General features: G+C 44.2%; 1 protein-coding gene across 1 annotated transcript in view; it reads left to right on the forward strand.

Moving 5' to 3' along the window:
- Window positions 1–13840, forward strand: part of suclg2 (succinate-CoA ligase GDP-forming subunit beta) — a 95571-nt gene that overhangs the window by 24098 nt on the left and 57633 nt on the right. The window contains exons 3-5 of the mRNA XM_056438116.1: window positions 8389–8488; window positions 10340–10430; window positions 12242–12394. Coding sequence (XP_056294091.1) covers window positions 8389–8488; window positions 10340–10430; window positions 12242–12394 — 344 coding nt within the window. The remainder of the gene's footprint in view (window positions 1–8388; window positions 8489–10339; window positions 10431–12241; window positions 12395–13840) is intronic.

A 13840-nucleotide genomic window follows, 5' to 3' on the forward strand; every position in this document is an offset into this window, starting at 1 on the left:
CAGGCCTGGAAAAGTCATGGAAAAAACGTTTACTCCACCTGCGTGTCTTCTCTTGTCGTTCACCTGTTTGCAGTTATATATCACATTTAGTCTGTATGCTTTTACGTTGTATCTCTGACATTATGTTTTTATTCTGTCCATTTTAACATTGTTCTCCCCTATTTTATTTGCTTTATCTGTAGATTGTATTTGCAATCTTATGTTTTTAGGTTTGTTCTTAACATCAGCAACTTTGGGACTACAGATGAAAAATAGCCTCTTGGCTAACTCTGGCACATTTACTGCAATGTTTTTATCAATGTGCACTGTCCCTTATTAAATAAACCATTTTTTTAATTAAAAAAAAAAAAAAATCATCAAAGTTTTGGAAAGGTCATGGAAATGTGTTATCATATGTTGATTTCTGCCGAGTTTGAAATAATTAATATGTTTTTTAAAGAAAGACGCTCAAAATACAAGCCGGCGTACGCTCTCAATACGCAACATTTTCTAAAATGTTCATGTTTATACCGAGATTTCAGTTTGATCATGGAAATTTGGTTTAAAGTCTTGGAAAAGTCCTGGAAATCCATTGGTCGAAATGTGTAAGAACCCTGACGTGTGGGAGCACCGGTGGATAAACTAGTCGGGCTGTTTGCCGCCGCCTGACGGTAACATTATCCCGACAGGAAGCCCGGAGCGCCCTGTCGGCCGGTCACACGCCACGCCGCGGTGACCTCACTTCCACGATGCAGTATCGGATTCGGCTGCGTTGGAATTGATTTTGTTCTCATTTATTCAAACATGATTAAAAAGCTTTGCCAATCAAAGTCGCAGAGTTGCATTTTCATGTAGTTCTCGACCGTGTCGTGTGTTTGCTACTCGTCGATATCCAAACGTAACGACAGTCGTCATAACCCAGTTCACACACCGCCGTCAAAGAAAACCTCTTCAACTTTCAATCCACTTTTAAAAACACCGATGCAAAGTGATACCAAGTGAGGTCACATGAGATCTCTCTTGATGGGAGAAATGAAGTCTGAATGGTCTGAAGGTACCAGAGGATGGGTCAAGAAAACACGACGAGCATCGACCGCCATCCGCTCGGCCCGTGTGACGGCGGTGCGGTCGCCGTGGCGATGTTCGTGTTGTTGTCATCGGCAGACGTATCGGCACATTACAACGTCATTACACCGGACCCGTTGGCGGTGTTTGGAGTGCTTTGGCAGATTTGTTGCTCTCTAACTGCGTCAGTTATTACAGTTAAATGGCAACTTTTAAAGATCTTTAAGAGGCTTGTGTTTGGATTTCATGTGTTGGTTCATGTCTCGAGTCTTTTGGCTTCCACTGAGATGACGTGTTTCACACGACTGACACGGCTGACTACTTTCTACAACTGCAGGTTTGGAATTCTAGAAAAATTTATTGTTTTACTTTCTACTTATTGGTAAAAGAAATGCAGGGTTCGTACGGTCATGGAAAACCTGGAAAAGTCAATGGAATTTTGAAATGGTCATTTCCAGGCCTGGAAAGGTCATGGAAAAAACTTAAATCATAACAATTTTGGAAAAGTCATGGACATTTGTTATAATCACATTTTCAGTTAGAAATAATTAATATATTTTTTAAAGAAAGACGCTCAAAATTTAAGCCAGCGCAAAATGTTCTACATTTTTCATGTTTATACCGAGATTTCAATTTGGTCATGGAAATTTGGTTTAAAGTCTTGGAAAAGTCCTGGAAATCCACTGGTCAAAATGTGTAAGAACCCTGACGACTTCCCCTCCCCCCCATCGCATTCGGGCGATACCGGCTTGCCAGTAGTAGTAGCAGGTTATTTGTCGTCGGGGTTTTGCATAAACGCAGTTTGTCTCGGTGTATTAATTTGAGTTGAGGGTTAAAAGTCGGGTCCAGACAGAGAGCCAACAGAACCGGCCGAGTTGAAATGTACCGCGCGTCGTTGCGCTTATTCGGCGGCGCCGCGCCGACCATTAGGCGCGCCTCATTACCCGTCGGTGGGAACGGCTCCTGCCCACCGGAGCGTCGGCGGCAGCAGATGTCGTCGGCTTCGATCCGCCGCCGTTCGAACCGATGACGAGAACCGAGCGGCTCGCGCTTTGCGCCGACTCCCGATGAAGGCCGGGCGGACTCGTCTTCTAATGAGGACTCGGGTCGCCACGGCGACGGGGAGGAGGCGTCGACACCGAGGTGCCGCTCTCGGTCCGTGACGCCGGCATCGAGGTGGCATCGTTACGAGAGAGAGGGAGCCGGCTCGCGCTGAAACCAGACAGCGAGGTGGTAATGATGTATTTAAACCACGAGGTCAAATTGTTACCGTTGACCTTGTTTGTTTTTTTGCGCGTCTAAGTCGTTCTCCGTCTCCTGTTGCGCAACATTCGGTGGCTCAGACGTGCCGGCAGCGAGATGGCGCCCTGGTTTGATCGATGTTCGTTGACTTTTCAACCCGAACGGGGGAAACGCCGTCAGCTCGGAGAATTCCGAGGCCATTTATACGTCGGCGCACATGATTTTGACATCTGAAGGTTTTTATTTTTTTTACTCTCGGATCTTTTTTGGGTTCACCTGCCTTCAGAGCGCGAGCGGAGAGCTTTTATTTTCCGCATGACATTTTCGCGTTCTGGCAGCATCGGGGGAAAAAACGTTATAAAGTGTATGGAACGCTGCACTCGGTAACAAGAGGACGCCAGCGGTACCGCACACACACACACACACACACACACACACACACAGTCTGAATATGAAACGCGGCCAATTCTGTTAAACGGTCCCACCGATGCCAAAGTGTAATTTAGGAGTCTCCACAACAAAATAAATTCATGGTCTAGTTGCTCCGATACGATTTTGCGACTCACAGATTCGTTGATTTAATTGAGGGATGAGTAAATGTGAGTTCCTCTGCAGAGAATCACACAAAAGCACCACTTTACAATCTAAAATGCGCTCATCTTTGTTGGAAATAAGTCATTAAAAACCACTACTAAAGTGAAATACGACCAAAATGACCAATCAGTTGATTAATTGACAGATAGGGGGCAACCCTAGTGTGTTATTAAAGTATAATATGAAGCAATGGCTACTACTGAACAGTGCTAGGCCATTAACATTAATCAATCAAGGGAATACAGCGTGAGCATATTCACTTTTATACTTAAAATAGTTAATTCTATCTCACCCAAATCCTGCATTTTAACCTATTTATATTGGGTTATTAATGCATTGTGCCCTCTGGCAACGTGAATCAGAAGCTAGCGCCGCTCCGAAAGCTGTTTTTATTATTATCTGAAGCTATCAATATGCAGTTGATGTCATAATAAACGTTTATTTAAAGACGCGCCGTGTGTCGCTAGATGGAAGCCAACGGACGCACAGATTGCTGTTCTTTTTATACTCTGTAGTGCTGCCCAAAATACTTGTGTTTCAGCTGCTTGGATTGAATTCCAAAACAAACACTGGGATAATATATGTATATAAATAATACTAATAATGTGTGTAGAGTAGCCTGCTTGTTATAATGGTTATGCCGGACCTTTTTCTTTCATTCTAAAGACTGTGTTTTGGCAGTAGTCAACACTCTCCGGAAACATAATTAATGGCATTTATCCATAGGAAGGCCCAGATTGTGTGTGTGTGTGTGTGTGTGTGTGTGTGAGTGAGTGTTTGTTTTCTCGTCTCTCCCAAGAGTTTGATTAGTCGTCTCCATTTAGCCGCCACATTACTTTCATTACAGCAGACATGCACGCCAAGGGAGCCCCCCCCCCCCCCATCCTTTCCTCTCTCTCTCTCTCCATGCAGATGGTCGCCACGTCCGACTCTCTCTGGATTGGCAAGCCGCCTATGTCTGTCCCTCACCAGCCACCATCCCTCTTCATGGGGCAGCCCTCAAAGGCTTCATTAAATATCACACCAAAGCTAACTCTCTGCTGCCGGCCACCCACGGGCGATGTGGGGAAGGAAAGAAAGGGGTGGGGGGGAATAGGGAGAGAGAGGGAGAGAGAGGGAGAGTTCTTCAAAAGTGCACAAGAAAGAAGGAGGGTGAAGGAGACACCGCGCGGCTGTCACCGTAGCGTCCTCCGGTGCCAGCTGCTGTCACTGGCGAAGCAGACTGGGAGTTGATTTGCTCTCATGACTGGGGGAGGCGTCGGGCCCCAGCAGGACGCCGGCCGCCGCAGTCCTCCCGTCGCGTGTGATGTGATCGGAGATGTTGTGCGACGGTAATCTCCTTCCCCCCGTGTCCCCGAGATATAGAGAGTAAATGGAGATGAACATCTTCCTCCGCGTCCTCACAGCGGGGGCCGCTGGAAGCGGAGGACTGGTTACGCAACCTCAGCCCCCCCCCCACACACACACACACTAATATAATAACCAAAACCACTTCCTGCAGGAGGTGTTTCTAATTACTGCGGCAGGTTAAATAAATGAGTTGTGTCCACCCCCCCCCCCTCGCTCAACGCCGTGTCACGGAGCCACGACTCGTCTCTGATTTTACATGATACGACTTCATTTTTCCGTCCGCACTCATTAGGGAGCAACCTTCTCGTCTGAGTGTTAGAGGCCATCGCACGTCTGTCACAGACGAGCAGATAATGGGGCCGCCCTGCTCTTTACCAGGCGCCGCGTTCACTCTGATCTGAGGACAGCATGGTCGTCTCCGTGTGAGGCCTCAATGTTAACCACAGCTTTTGGTTTCAGTCTTCAGAGTTTGGTATGTGTGTTCAGAGTTTGGTATGTGGGCGGCTTTAGCTCAGTGGGGTAAGAGGGCCGTCCTGCAACCGCAGGGTTGTGGGTTCGATCCCCGCTCTCCCCATTAGTTGCAAGTCGAAGTGTCCTTGAGCAAGGCACTGAACCCCCAGTTGCTTCCCGGGCGCTTCACCGCAGCCCACTGCTCCTTAATAACTAAGGATGGGTTAAATGCAGAGAACTAATTTCCCCTTGGGGATAAATAATAGTGTATATTCTATTCTATTCTATATACAGGACTGTCTCAGAAAATTAGAATATTGTGATAAAGTTCTTTATTTTCTGTAATGCAATTAAAAAAACAAAAATCATGCATTCTGGATTCATTACAAATCAACTGAAATATTGCAAGCCTTTTATTCTTTTAATATTGCTGATTATGGCTTACAGCTTAAGAAAACTCTAAAATCCTATCTCATAAAATTTTAATATTTCCTCAGACCAAGAAAGATTTATAACAGCTGAGTGTTTGTCAAGGCTCAGGAAACCCTTGCAGGTGTTTCGAGTTAATTAGACAATTCAAGTGATTTGTTTTACTTTATATGATATTCTAATATTTATTTTTTCTAAACCATAATCAGCAATATTAAAAGAATATAACAGTTGATGATCTGATTTGATTCAATATTCTAATTTTCTGTGTGTATATATATATATTTTCCCTGTGAGAATGGCATACGTCTTTCAGGAATAAATAAATAAATGCTTAAATAAATGTATAAATACAGGAATGAATAAATAAATGCTTAAATAAATACAGGAATAATAAAATGCTGAACTAAATGCTTAAATAAATAAATAAATACAGGAATACATTTTAAAAATGCTTAAATGAATGTATAAATGAATACAGGAATAAATAAATAAATGCTTAAATATGTAAATAAATACAGGAATGAATAAATAAATGCTTAAATAAATGAATGAATAAATAAATGCTTCAATAAATGTATAAATAAATAAATACAGGAATAAATAAATAAATGCTTAAATAAATGTATAAATACAGGAATAAGTAAATGCTTAAATAAATATGTAAATAAATAAAAACGGCCATAAATAAATATAAGTTGTACCTAAACAGGACATCATTAAGTAAATCTATACTGAAGTCCTTTTCTGTCCTCCATATGGATATGCAGCGTGAATGCATTTTTATCGCCGCACAGCTGGTGTTCTCCTCCTTTTGTCTCTTCTTGCATCACATTCTTTCTTCTCATTAACAGCATATTGCTCTTACCAATTTGTAATCGCTGATTCGGCGACAATATCTTTATGGTGTGAGATGTAAAAAAAGAAAAAGAAGCAGCAGCAGATTGTTGCAGGAGGAATGAACACCTGCCTCCTTCTCACTCCATTACCTTCCCTGGAACATTACATGCCTTTCTTTATATATATTTAATATATCCTCTCTTTCAACCCATACCTCGCCTCGTCTTCTTTTTTCAATATGTCAATACTCTCGTCTTTCTCCACATCTCAAACAATGCCTCCTCCCTATTGGGCTACATCTTTGTTCTTCCACTGGTTTCTTTCTTTTACTTCTTTCTCTTCTTTCAAGCCCAAACCATTTCCTCCGTGCCGTCGCTCTCCGGCTGCACATGCCCACGGGACACACTATTTCATCTCGCTTTGAACCCTCTTTTTTTTTCACATTTTTGCGCAGTCGCCATTTTTTATTAACATATTTATTCATTTATGACTCCTCTGTCTCTCCAAAGCCCTTTTGCATACGAGCACACCTTCTCTTTTTTTTTTATTCTCTCCCTCTCTTCCGGCTCCCCGCTCGGATCTTGACTCTCCACGGAGAACCGGGCCTGACTAATGCGGCGTTGGTTTAATCCCTGCTGCCCTGTCGGAGGCTTTCAGGCTCCTGTCTAGACTTTCTCCACATTGCGCATAGAGGGTTTTTCCTTCTTCTTTTTCTCTCCTACCCTGTCAAAAGATGGGCCCGTCTCCAGCCCTGAAGGTCAACGTGTCTTTCTAGCCACCGACGCGGCAGATCATCCCCTTCCACTCTCCCCAACACCTTGTTGGCAGCCACCTGTCAATGGCTGATCTCCCCCACCTAGATAATAATAACCTCGCCGGAGACCCGTCTTTCATCAAGTGCCCTGGTGCTCCATTGGAATGGAGGGAGATCTGGGGGGGGGGGGGTGGATGCTGAACAGAGACCTCCTCCTGATGTGCGAGTTCCTGCGATGTGGCAGTGACGGCATGGGGGGGGGGGGGGGTATATAATTGGAGCGCGGTCATGTGGAAGTTTCCAACACAGTTGCTTATTTTTCCCTTCTTGATGCGAGATTGGTCCAGACTGGACTATCGCTGCAGCTACTGGCTGTGAGCTCGTGTCCAGACGTCCTCGTTCCCAGTGAGGATGCAACGTCCGGACTTTGGAGATCCTTTGACTCACATTTGGAGATTTTAGTAACTCGTCTATGCAGCTATTGGACGTGATCATTATATTTGTGTACGGCTATTCCCGGTGCCCGGACGATGGTATTTTTTGGGGGGTTTCGGTAAATCCCTCTTTTCATGTGGCGCCACCTGGTGGCCAGCGTATTCACTACTCCTGTGAAATATATGTCTTATCGACAAGATGGACTTGAATGGTAGCAAAAGAATATGTTGGAATATTTGTTCTTAAACACATAGATTGCAACTATTTGAATATGTATTTGTCCATGTCGAAGTGTCCTTACTGGCCATAAGCAGTGTGGCGTGGAGACCCCCCCCCCACCCCTAGTGAAATCTGCAGAAACAGCTGTTTAAATCATTAAAACATTTCGCTACGTATGTATTTTTAACTCATCTTTATATTGACCGATGAAGGCTCCCATTCTGTATGCGAGGAGAGGAAATCCATCCATCTACACTTTGGCCTACAAACACGGATCTCGACCCACGGAGGCGACATGAAAACTATTCTGGTCCGGTAAATGTCTCCCGTCACTCGTCCCGGGGGACGGACGGTTAGTGGCGGAGACGTCCATCAAAGACGGAGTCGCCGTGGAAAATAAAAAAAATGTCATTTAGTGAACGAGAGGTTGGTAGGTGCGGCGTGCACGAGGACCGGCGTGGCGTGCACGAGGCAGACTGCGTCGTCCGTTTTTACTTTTTCCACAATGAAATGCGGCTATTTTTTTTCCTAATATTTATTTTTTACATTTTTTAAATATTCATTGATAACATGATAACATTGACAGCTGTAATCGCTCATAACTCTTTAAACTAAATGGCAATCATGGCCCCTCCTCTCTTGCTCTCCTGTTTACATGGATGGAGGAGGTCTGGATGGCGGTCCATGCCTATGACTCATTATTCAGACACTCTGTCATCCTCATTGAATGTGTTCATGTCACTCTGTAACGCTTCCTTCTGGTCACATGACCTATATTGCTTATGTCCCTCCTGAGCGCCCTCTGTCTTCTGACCATGTGACCAGCGGTTCCTCGTGCTCGGGTCACTCCCCTTCGTGGACGGGTGCTGAACACCGGGACTGTAAACCGTCGTAATCCCTAATCTCATCACCTTCCACACACTCCCTGCTTCATTCAATCAGATCGACGGATAACCAGCAGCCCTCGAGGGAGCATTTAAGGAGCTGAGCTTACATCTTACATGCTCTGTCATTACCTCTCACTCTTTCAGATGCCAAGGAGATCGTCTTGAAAGCTCAGATTCTCGCCGGTGGCAGAGGCAAAGGTGTGTTTGACAGCGGCCTTAAAGGTGGAGTGCACTTAACCAAGGAGTAAGTATATGCCCCCCCCCCCCCTCCCATCTCCATTTCACACCGAGTTACAGTAGCAGACGGATTCCTGTTATTTCTCCCCTCGACGGCGCCTCGTGGAGCGAGGCGGCTCAAAGAGCTCTCTGAAGATGCTCCCTTGGCGCTTGTCAGGATTTACTTGTGCTGCAAACAAACTTCTTCTTTCCACCGGAGCGTCTCGTTTTCAAACAGCTACCCTCAATTAAATGTTGAGAAGGGGGATTTTTTTGAGGTCGGCAGAAGCGCTTTGCACCCCGTGCCGAGTGTTGCTCTCTCGGGGTTTGTGTGTTTTGTGAGATATATATATCTTCCTCTATCTTAGAATTACAACGTGTGATGGCTGTACTCCTCATTCTGAAATTGTGTCTGTTTCAAAAAGCAACTTTAAATATATTTGTTTTAGTTTCCATGTACTTAAACGGCGCTTTTTTCTTTTTTTTTAGTTAAGATACCATTCTTCAAGACACAAAAAAAAGTGATTTTCGATAAATTGATATATACAGGACTGTCTCAGAAAATTAGAATATTGTGATAAAGTTCTTTATTTTCTGTAATGCAAAAAAAAAAAAAAAATATTCTTCTTTATTCACAATTCAAATGAAACAAGCCTTTTATTTTTTTTTTTTTATTGTTTATTTATGATTAAAACTTACAGAAAAAAAACTCTAAAAAAATAAAAATATAATTTTAATATTTCCTCAAGTTAAAAAAAAAAAAAAAGGATGAGTGTTGCTCAGGTGTCACAAAGGCTTTTGTTTGTTTTTAATTGAGTTATTTGGACAATTCAAGAATTACTTTGTTAATACTCTTGCTTTCATGATATTCTAATATTTAGAGATAGGATATTTGAGTTTTCTTGTGGCCATCAGCAATAATCAGAAATAAAAAAGGCTTGCAATATTCAGTTGATTTGTAATGATCTATATTTCGCATGATATTTTGTTTATTTAATTGCATTAACATAAAGAAAAGAAATCACAATATCAGTCTATATCTGAGTTTTCTTGCTGCTATAATATAATCAACAATGTGGAGAGAAAAGGCAGGCTTTGTCAGTGTTAATAAATCAAAATCCTTTATCTTATAATTACAACGTGTGATGGCTGTACTCTGAAATTGTGTGTTTTTCAAAAAGCAACTTTCAATATATTTTTTTAGTTTTCATGTACTTAAAACGGCGCTTTTTAAATTTTTTTTTAGTAAAGATACCTTCCTTCCTTGTGTGTTTGTCAAAAAGCAACTTTAAGTCTATCTTTTTTATTTGCTCCTGCACTTTCCCTCTGACAAATGTTCATGTTCTATAACAGCGCCATTTTTTTTTGTTAAGATACCTTCCCTCTTACTTCAAGACACACAAAAAAAAGTGATTTACGACAAATTGTCCCCGATATGCATCATCGTCGCCCCGCTTCAGGGTTCTGGATGGCCGGGAACTTTTTCAAAAGTGAAATATGTCGAAGTTCACGGTCCCTAGATGGTGTCACGAGTGCAGAGTACACCTTCCTCTCATCTATCATGGGATGAGTACAGCCCCCCCCCCCCCCCCCCACGTATTCATTTTTACTCACTCAGAACCAGAGCAGGTTCTTAAAGGAGCCGCATAAATAAACAATAATTATTCTTTTAATCAAACTATGATCTCTCATTCATTTGCGTCTTTTAAGGTCTATTAATTAATCGTGTGTACGGAAATTTGTTTAAAAGTCCTAGAAATCCATCAGTCGGCATGTGCGTGGACCGTGTGTGAAGCTCTGCTTTCATCTTGAAGTGTGTCCTTCTTTCTGTGTTTGTGTATTTTGATGTTTGACGTGACGCACGCCCTCTTCCCATCAGCCCCGCTGTGGTCGGCCAACTGGCCAATAAGATGCTGGGCTTCAACCTGACCACCAAGCAGACGCCCAAAGACGGCGTGAAAGTGAAAACGGTGAGACGCCACTGAAGGCAACGCGGATACACTTCTCCTCCTCCTCCTTCTTCTTTTACTTCTCCTTCTGACCTGCAGAGTAATGACTGTGAAGGCTCTGTGGGGGTTGGAGCCGTTTCTTTCCCCACCAGGTTTTTAATAGTAGCCGTCCGCTGTTGTTTACCTTGGGGGGGGGGGGGTTGCGGCTCGCTGCATAAATCGAACCGGGGCCCACTGTGAATTTCAAGTGTCTGGTAAACAACTGCTTCTATGTGCCACTAACAAGCAGGGATATCATTTGCTCGACTCGCATGCAGCGCCTCCTCCAAAGAGTCGTCTCCAGGTGATGAAGCCTTCGCAGTCTGTAGCTCCGCCCCCTCCCTCCCCCCAACTTCATCCTACCGCTGAGTTCTCGTGTCGCATGTCGTTTTCATATAAAAAGCACCCTCAAACCGAAACTGGGTACAAGTTGAATGAGATGTGAGCGAGACAAGGTCGTGACCTTTCAGGGGACAATCCTCAACCAGGAGCAGTGGACAAAGGCAGGGGGGGGGGGAGGGGCATCTTCAGCATCTCCATGGATGTCAGCTCTCACGGTGCTGAGGAGAGAAGCGACGGGGGGGGGGGGGGGGCTAGATGGCGAAGAATCAGGCGGCCAATCGAACGCCGGGAAAACTCAGGAGGATGTTTGAGTGACTGGGGAGGAGGGCGCCATGTGGACGAGGAGACGGGGGCGCCGAGCGGCGAGGAAGGCCATCCATCCTCATTAGCTGCGCGCCAGGCTGGAAGCGGAACATAAGGGCCGCGCATGTTCAAACAAACACTTCATCCCAAAACCTTTTCAGCCCATTAAGCACCACGCGGCGCATTTCTTCTTCTTTTTTGTGTGTGTGCAATTGAGCCGCTCGCTCCCTCTTTCTTTCTTTCTTCTCCCGGACTCTCTGCGCCGAGGTCCCCGTCTCTCGTTCATCGGAACGCGAGAGTTTCTCCGAGTGTCGCTCCGCGGACGCCGTCCCCGTTTATTTGGCCGCGTCGTCGTGTTTTCTGCATAATTTATGTTTGAACAAATTGTTTCTGAATGGATGTTTTTTTTAAACACGCACAACTGTGTTTTAGCTGGAAGAAAATGCAAGTTGAGATTTGTAACGCACAATTTAAGGTTGTGATTTCTTTTACCAAATAATTTGTCAAGAAAAAATTTAATGTTTTCTTCTTGTTTGGGCCTCATGAGTCGCCTCCAAGTCCAATCAGCAGAGGATACGGGGGTCGGGTGTCGGTCTGATTCCAGCCCCCCTCACACAGAATGAATGAGGTTAAAATATGCAACTACCAGGAATAAAAAAGAAGAAGAAAGATACATGTGGCTCACCGAAAGGGTAAACCTTTCTAACCCCAGCTTTTTTTTAGGCTTTTTCTCGAAGAAGAAAAAACATACTCAAACTAAAAAAGGGTGCATCTCCTGTATCACAAGCTATTTGAAAAATGTTTGTGTTAGAATAAAAGTAAACGCTTGTGAGAATATTCCAGATGTGTAAACATCAGCCTATATGTTCTCATATATATCTGATTCCAGGCCCCTTCACACAGCTCTTCATCTCTTTCATGATGCACATTTTAGTTTTACAAAGTTAAGAAAACAATGTTTTAATCGTGCCTGATGTCTTCACGCGTTCAGGTCTGATCGCGGTCGCTTCGACACAGCGAGGCGTAAAGCGTGTGCCGGGTATCGTTATCGGTTTTAGGACAAAAAAGTAGCCACTCCGGTGCATCCTTCTAGTTACTACAGCCGCTACATTTAGCCTCCTCTCTTTCCCCCGCCGTGCCGTGTCCAGGTGATGGTTGCCGAGGCCCTGGACATCACCAGGGAGACGTACTTCGCCATCCTGATGGACCGCGCCTGCAACGGCCCCGTGATGGTGGGCAGCCCTCAGGGGGGCATGGACATCGAGGAGGTCGCCGCCAGCTCCCCGGAGCTCATCTTCAAGGTACGCGGCGCCGCGAGGCCCGAAGGAGAAGAACACGGTCGTGGAAATGAATGTTCAAAAGTAGTTTAAACACGGATGTCTTGGATAAGACTTTATCACAGGAACAAGTTTACAAGTAATCAACCCAGAGGAGGAGATTTACATATTTTTTAGGTGGCAATTTTTGCCCCACTAAGTGAAATCCAGGGGCATTTAAAAATAAATTGGGAGCAGTTTTTAAAAACTTGTGAAATAACATTTAACCTTTGTCCATAAATAATAAATATACTTATTTAGGCTTACGGTATTTGAGCAATTGCGATACAAATGTCAATAAGACTTTTAGGTGGTAGTCTACAGATTCAAAGTGTTTTCTGAGAATTTTTTGAACAAAAAACCTCAAATAAATTCCCCCGTCAGATATCAGTCATTTTTATTCTTCAATACTTATTAATGAAGAAGAAATGTGTCTCCGGCAGAAGGGCCACTTTTCTCATCCAGGGCAAAAGGGGGAGGAGCTTGAGCACCACGAGGGCGTCTGTCTGTGCACGTGCCTGATCATCAACATTGAAACCCATCTGCAGAATGTGATCTCGTCTGGCTCACTGGAACTCTTAAAAAAAAAAAAAAAAAAAAAGGTCGAGCACCTCACCGTCTTGCTCAGAAAACGACAATTGTTTTTATTTGCCTTCAAAATCACGACGATTCTCACACACATACACACACACACCAGATGGCAGCCATGCTCATCTTCTATATTTTCATCTGAATTCAACTTCTCCCCTCCAGCTGCATGCATGTGTGTGTTTGCGGCGTCGCAGACATGCGGCGGTACGCCAAAGCGTGACGCGAACACGCGGCGCCGCCGTCTGGGCGCCGTTTCACTATTAATTAGACGCCATTCACGGAGCGTAATCCACCGCCGTCGCTCGGCTGCTCGGCAACAGGTCCTTTTGTTGTTAACAGATGTGCCATTTAAGCCCTACAGATTTCCCATTGTCTTCCTTTTAGCGATCGTCAACAGATGTTCGGAGCAGATTGGGAAGATCCAGCCCGAGGTTTACGTCCTTCGTTATTATTTCCGCCGACGATCCGGGGTCATGTTCACGCCGCTCGTCTCGCCCACGTGATGACGCGTCGCGTTAAAGTCGATGAGATCCAGACGCGGTTTACTCGGGGTGGTTTACTCCGGCTGGCGGTTTTATACTTTCTCGAACACTAAAATCCCTCAAGCGCTTGTATTTTTACCTTTGCATTGAAAATGCGGAAGTTAATGTTTTGATCGCCATTTATTTATTTATTTGTATGCGTGTTATTCGCTTAAGTAAAAAAGTATTAAACCGAATCGCATGAAATTTGGTGGGATGATTGGTTATTATCCGGGGACCATTTGATTAGATTTTGGGAACGATCGGGTCAAAGGTCAAGGTCATGAAAAAGGTCAAAATCTTCTTTTTACCATAGCGC

This window comes from Pseudoliparis swirei, chromosome 18 (genome assembly GCF_029220125.1).
Source record: "Pseudoliparis swirei isolate HS2019 ecotype Mariana Trench chromosome 18, NWPU_hadal_v1, whole genome shotgun sequence".
NCBI lineage: Eukaryota > Metazoa > Chordata > Actinopteri > Perciformes > Liparidae > Pseudoliparis > Pseudoliparis swirei.